The 6,805-nt window shown below is 47.7% G+C and overlaps 1 protein-coding gene across 1 annotated transcript in view; it reads left to right on the top strand.

Moving 5' to 3' along the window:
- Positions 1-2,252: 2,252 nt before the first annotated feature.
- The window catches only part of LOC105458731 (semaphorin-2A), a 139,746-nt gene continuing 135,193 nt past the window's right edge, over positions 2,253-6,805 (top strand). The window contains exon 1 of the mRNA XM_011704251.1: positions 2,253-3,539. Coding sequence (XP_011702553.1) covers positions 3,359-3,539 — 181 coding nt within the window. The 5' untranslated portion in view covers positions 2,253-3,358. The remainder of the gene's footprint in view (positions 3,540-6,805) is intronic.

Here is a 6,805-nt window from a genome sequence, read left to right as displayed (position 1 = left end):
GCACCGACGCTCTATATATCTCAAACGTTGAACGCCGCGGACGGTATACCGGCGGGATGCAGTTTACGGTTTTTCCGGCGATTTGCCCGCTCTCACCGCTCTTTTACGCATTCTCGCCGAAAAGGCGGCGAAGTGTAAGGGCAGCCGTAAGAAGCGGCGCAAACGACGGCCAAGAGAGGACGACCGAGTAGCCTCATGCAATTCTAAACTATTTCAATGAAATGGAATAGAACGGCCGGTGGATTTGTTGGTCGGCACCCGACCGACCGACCCTCTCGTATCACGAGAGAGAGAGAGAGAGAGAGAGAGAGAGAGAGAGAATGTTAAGAAAAGCCACGGCTTCTACTACGGCTCCCCCCCCCCCTCCCTCGACTGGTTTTCCCTTTGTTCTAAAATTCTTACGACTTCCCTTACCTCCGTGGACTGCACCGCCGCTAGTCTCATCCTGTAGGCAACAAAGGAAAGTGGCCTGTACCCACTAAGGCCGTAATACCGTGGTACCGCTGTGTTCTACGGGGGGGGTTCTACAAAATTGTCTCCCCTACCGCGTTACCGTGAGACACTTTGTACCGTGGCCTGGATGCCGAGCAACTTTCTTTGCAGCTCAGCCTGGGCTCAGCTAACTTCGCAGGATTTTCGCATTAGCATATCGACTTATTCATACACCCCGCTTGACTTCGTTCTCGCGGCGGCATCCTTCGGAGCTGCAATGCATCGGTGCGCATGATGTAGCGAACGTCGGTGGCGTCGAACGTCTATCTCGACCTCTCAGAAATTCTCTACGGCACGTCTATGCGAATTGATTTTGTAACGCGGATGGTGGAGCGATACAATGCAGCTGCAAAGTGAATTTTGATAACCCGGCGTGATTATTATTTTTTTTTTTCTAGTTTCGCGTCCGAGACAGGAAACGACATTTAGCGCTTGTTCGCCGATCGTACATATTTTTCGCAATAAAAGATCTGACATTGAAAGTATATAGACGATATGCGGCAGTAAAAATGATAATTTGACAATCACATCTGGCGTTTTTCATCTCGCTCAGTTCGTACAAATAATATGAATAGTCACCTAGAATAACAAGATTTCGCTTTCGCATCGTAATTACATTTGCATGCACTCAGTAGACCGCTAACTGAATTTTCGCTAACCAAATGATTTAGTCGGCATAATCATGTTAACCATTTTACTTCAATTAGCGTTCGTTTACGTCAACTATCAAACCGAAATGTGTTTCGATTATATTATGGATATCGAGGCTTAATTATTAATCTTTCTTTTATTTTTGAAGTATCATTGAGTTTCACACATATCTCTATTCATGTTATTGACTTTCTTCTATCATATAATAAAATTTCTTGATTTCTTTATAAAATTAGTTATATTTATTATGTTATTTATTACGTTATAGTTTTGCAAAAGCAAACTTGACTGTGACATTCGTAAAATCTAAGATTAATAAATGAACAGACATTAGAATATACATTCAAACAGACATTAGAAATTTATATATATTCAAATATTTAAATAAGCGGAAATTTAATTTAATTTGCTAAAGCCAAGGTTTTTTATTCTCCTTAAATATTTTATAACATTTATAAATTATCTTGTATAGATACAGTATAAATTAATAACTACTTTCATAAATTTCATGTATAACGACAATTTTAGTACCGCGTTTTTTTTTATACGAATCTGACATATTTTTTATTAATATCGTGCGCTCATTGATAAGCGGAGCAAGGAGCTCGATAATCGCGTGAGAAATCCGCCAGAAGATTTGCCGCGAATCGAAGAAGCTTATCGGCTTTGTTGAAAGGTACGGCAAGTAAGACGGTGCGTTTCGTTTGAACGTCCCCGAAAAAAAAAGGGAAAAAGGGCGGAGCTTCTTCATAATTCAAACGGTGCCGCTGCGAAAGTGCCGTAAAGTCCGACTTGGAACATCTTTCTCCCTCCGGCCGTGCTCTGTCGCGCGGCCTAAAAATTTTTCATAGCCGCCATAAAGGAGCGGGTGGCGCGCCACAGGGTTACGAGAAATATCGAGGGCTGATGCTTCCTCGCCTCTTCGTGGCGAGCGAGTACGTAACGCGGATTGCGAAGAGAGAGAGCGGCCGGTGCGGCGCGGCGTGGATGGATCATAGGAGTCGTGCGGCACGACTTTGGAGCAGCTCCGACCGAGTGGAGCCGACGTTGGCCGAGCGGCGCCGAGCACGACGTGAACGCGGCAACGCGCGTCAGAGGGTAACAGTCGTGCCGCGGCCTCCAACGAGGGAGGTCTACGCAATCGTCGTTCGCAATCACCGCTCAAGTAAACTCAGTTCGGTCTTCGCGACGCGCGTCCTTTTTGTCTTTGGCGTTTAACCAACGGCTCGATCATGTTGTGACGGATGCACAAACGTGTGTCGCCAACGCATCGCGTCTGCTCTCCGAACACCGCGAGGATGTACGCGCGATAGGGAACGTGCATCTCTGTGGAATCCGAGATCGCAGCTCCGTCGACTCCGAGCAACAGATGTGACCATCGTACGCGTCTCGTTCTTTATATTTAGTTAACCAAGATTTTCTCAGTTGGTAACTCTCGCACACGACGCCTCCGATTTGGATATCCGCAGTGTTTGTATTCCTTGCCAAGAAGCGTCGTAACAATAACAACGTGGAACGAGTGCGCCTTGAATGTCATTGATGGGAGATAAGAAATGGTTAAATGGCTAATTCGCAGATAATATTGATCCAGATATTCAGGGAAATAAGAGGAAATCTTGTAGAGTCTGCGATTGCGTAAATGAGAGAATCTTTCATCGTTCTCTAAGGACTTACCTGCGACTTAAGGGCACCGAATTGTATGCAGAGGGTAAAAGGCGAAGGAAAGAGAATTCCTTTGTCCTCTGAAGCAGTGCGGAAGAAGAAGAAGAAGCGAGGAGAGAAGCTGTGAGGAGGGGAGAGAGAGAGAGAGCTGAACGGAGCAACACGCGGTCGAGTTTCTATCTTGGAGGTACCTGAGAGGACGACGAGTGAATCGACGAGGGAGAGAGAAAGAGAGGAAGAGAGACGCTTTACACACCGGTGAACGGCCGTCGTTGTCGTTGCCAGCGGCAAAGGGCAACAACCACGCTGCGGCCGGAGACTCTACCTCCTTCTACTCAAGGCCAGAGCATCGCGGCCCACGCGGTCTTTTGTAAGCTTCGTCGGGGCCCGATTTCGTACGTGTCGTAGTGACAGCTGTCGTGCGCGAAATGCTCCGAAATTGGCGGAGGTAGAACAGACCGCGGGGACTGCATCTCGACAGATCGAGGGAAAAGAGTGAAAGAAAGAAAGAGCGCGAAGGATAGTGAAAAAGTGTTTTTATTTTCCTGTGACCATGCAGAGGCAGAGGCTACTACCGGACGCCATGACAACGATGATTAGGGCAGCTGTTCTCGCAGCTGTCTTGGGACAACTACTGGGTGCCAGCGCGGCCAGCAGGCCCGCCGGTGCCCACCCCGGACACGCGTATTTCGAGCAACCGTGCTGCGGACGTTCTCATCTCAGGCACCACAAAGGTCAGATATTCTTAAATGCTCCCGTTATTCTGAATCATCATTCATCAGTGACGTGTCGTAAAAAGTGCTACGTCGGTCTCGGTCGTTTTTTTTCTCAATGATCGTAGGATCGTCGTGTGATTATTGGTAGATACCTATCGTTAACAAGCACACGAAGTAACGTTCGGCAATATTTGCGTGAACGATACTCGAGCCGAGCCTCGGCTCATTTTGTTTAGGTAGGCCAGGCTCGGGCGGAAGCGGAAACGGAAGAGCGAGGCGATAGCGGATGCCACGTGGTATCGTGATTTTTCATTTTCTCATCGACCGTCGAATGTTGACGTCCGACGATAGTAAGCGTATGTAATCCGTGCCTCGCGCCCACACGATTTGGGAGAATAATTATACATGCGGGAAATTCCGAACGACACGATAGTCGTAATCCGCGTCAGAATATATTACGCAATGTTTGTTACGGTCGCAATATTGATGTCAGCCGGAAGAGATATATACAGAGCGTAAAAGTTAGTTTTGCACCGTTATTGTGATATTTCGAAATGTAAATCAGGTAATAATTAATAGCGTAAGCATTTGTCGAGATTTTATCTGACAACAGAGTGCGTTTTTTATTTGCACTATTTGCCGCCTGTTTTTTTATTCATAACAACGATTGTAACAGCGATTTTATTCCCGACAACCGATGGACAATTGCCGTGCAACTTTTATATCAGGATATCGATCGTGATTAATTTGCAATGCTCCAAATTAAATATTGTGACTTCCGGGATCGTTTCATCGCGCCGACCAGCCATTTACAAATTGCAGTACAAATGCGAACGTGCAAACTCAATCGCTCACACCTATATACGTTTAATGAAATACAATCAGCGTATTTTTGCAGGACTTTACATGAAATTAATCACGGGGAACTCTACTCGTCTTTTTTTTTTCGAAATTACGAATTTTACTAACGGCATTAATTTCCTCAAATGATTCGCGAAGGGTGTAAATTTTAATTATTCTTCGTTACCTCGATCGATTTAAGATTGTGACCGCCGTCGGGCCGAGAATTGACAAAACCGCCGATGGTTTACGGCTCGTTTGTGATATGTGCGAAAAACACTTTCCTCCGATATACACGAGGGATTAAATTCCCCGGCGTTTTTCTTGGGGGATGCTGACCCCTCTCTTTATCTCGTCTCTTTTCTCGCTTCGCGCTAAATCGTTTAAGAGAACGGACGGTACGAGTGGAACGTAAAAACGTACGTACCCGGGGCAACGAAATGCCCGTTAGCATACATCACCAATATTATCTCGGGGAGTGCCCTGCCACGCGATATTACCGGGGCTTAGAACGCCGGGCTGACTTCATTATGGTGCCGGGGGAGAGAGAACCGTCGAATGGAATGTGGAATGGTCGGTTGGTTGGTCGGACGGTTGCCTGCTTGGTTGGCTCGGCTGGTTTGGTTCGCTGGCTGGCTGGCTTGCTGGCTGACTTGGGCTGGTGGAAGCCGAGTGCGGAGAGCACATCGCCGGTGCGTGCCGGCTCTCGCGTGTGTTACGTATAAGCAAGAGACCGCATGCTGGGGAGACGCGCCGCTTACGAGCGCGTCACACACACATACACATGCGCACACGGACGCACACGTGCACACACGCGAGTAACCTACGCGTTCCGGAGTGGTCTCTCTCTCTACGAACGTAGCATTTTCTGGGCAACTTTTTGGAGGATTTGCGGCCGGACTCCGCCGGTCTGTTTTCCTGTCGCGCCAATGGCGGAATTTTCATTACAATGGCGCGGTTATTGTCCCTTGTAGTGCGTCGCTCTTCCGGCGGGATGTGCGCACGTGTGTGTGTGTGTGTGTGTGTGTGTATACGCGGAATGCCGGTTTCGCGTTCGCGCGAATATTTGGCACGAAGTTTTGGGGTTTCGTGAAGCGCGGCGTACCCGCAACTGATGGTAGCGCGATTTGCGACACTCGTTTCGGGAGTTATCGTCGGCTAATTTCGTCGCCGTGCGTTCCGCGAATGCTGAAGGAAAACTGACAATTGTTGCGAGCTATTCCGTGAAACGAATGCGCCCACAATCTTACTTTGCGCGACGATGTTTGGAGTATGACGTAAATTCCGATTGCGAGATACGTGCACGCGGACGTTGTACGGGACACCGCGGACTTCCATCCTTGACGCGTAGTCGTTATTTGATCGTCTTCATACGCGATAAGATACTCGGATTTCTCAAACAGTTCTTGTCACTTGAAATATCGATGACCGTTGAGAGTTGAGGCACGCACTGAGACTCCGTTCGTAAGATTCGTCATCCGGTTATCGTGTTGATTGATAACGTTGTGAATATGCTGCACTAAGGCTCGATACATGTACAATACCCCGCGTATATACTGTGTTCAAGCACAACACATCGCATTGATCTAATCTGTACTTGCGGGCAGGCGTCTACACCACGAAGCGATCATGCATTCTAAGCCCTTCGTATCGGATCCCTGGTAACTAACGGAACGGATATTAATTTCGACGGGCTTCTCAAACCGATCTGCTGATCCAATTTGCACGCATATTTGACGTGTAACCCGTCGTACATGCGCGCACATAACGAAGTTGCACGAAACTCCGTGCGACTATGTCCCGTTGTATTAAGCTCCCGTTGTATGTCTTTCCGAAGATATCAATATAGTCTTTACTTAGAACAAACGTGTCTGTTTTTAACTTCATAAAATATCGACTGCTATTTAAATCGCCTTTTGAACTTGACGGGTTAAATGACGTATCTACATGTCTTTAACGCAACGATACTTCAATTTCTTTCCATTTTGTCTTTTTTTCTCCATTCGCAGCCGATTTTTTCGTGGCAGATTACACCATATACAGATCCCTAATTCGTCGGTAAATCCGAGAAGTTCGAGTGGCAATGCTCTCTTTGCACTACATAGAGATTTGCGAGTGATGTTTGCGGAAGTCGCTGGGCAAAGAGAAGAGGGAAAAGCGAAGGGAAGCGCGGTCGTTCGGCCGGTCGTGAGTACCGAACGGACTGCGAAAGTTTTCCTTTGGTCGCCCGAAGGTCCTAAAGATTTTCGAGATTAAAAGCTCCACGAGTCAACTGCGTTGCTACCGGTCGGTCGGTATACCGATTTTGCCTCGGTCCCCGCCTGTCTCTCCCTTTCTCGTCCGCCATCGCTTCCGTTAAAGCTGCGTAATGAGCGACCGCAGCTAAGACTCATCCGGCACGCGGTATTCGGAGCCGCGCATTCCTGCGGTCGGGGGGGGGGGGG

The sequence above is a fragment of the Wasmannia auropunctata genome, unplaced genomic scaffold (genome assembly GCF_000956235.1).
Source record: "Wasmannia auropunctata unplaced genomic scaffold, wasmannia.A_1.0 LD334376.1, whole genome shotgun sequence".
Taxonomy (NCBI): domain Eukaryota; kingdom Metazoa; phylum Arthropoda; class Insecta; order Hymenoptera; family Formicidae; genus Wasmannia; species Wasmannia auropunctata.
Note: the sequence above shows the minus strand (reverse complement) of the source record. Positions and strands in the feature narration are given on the sequence as shown.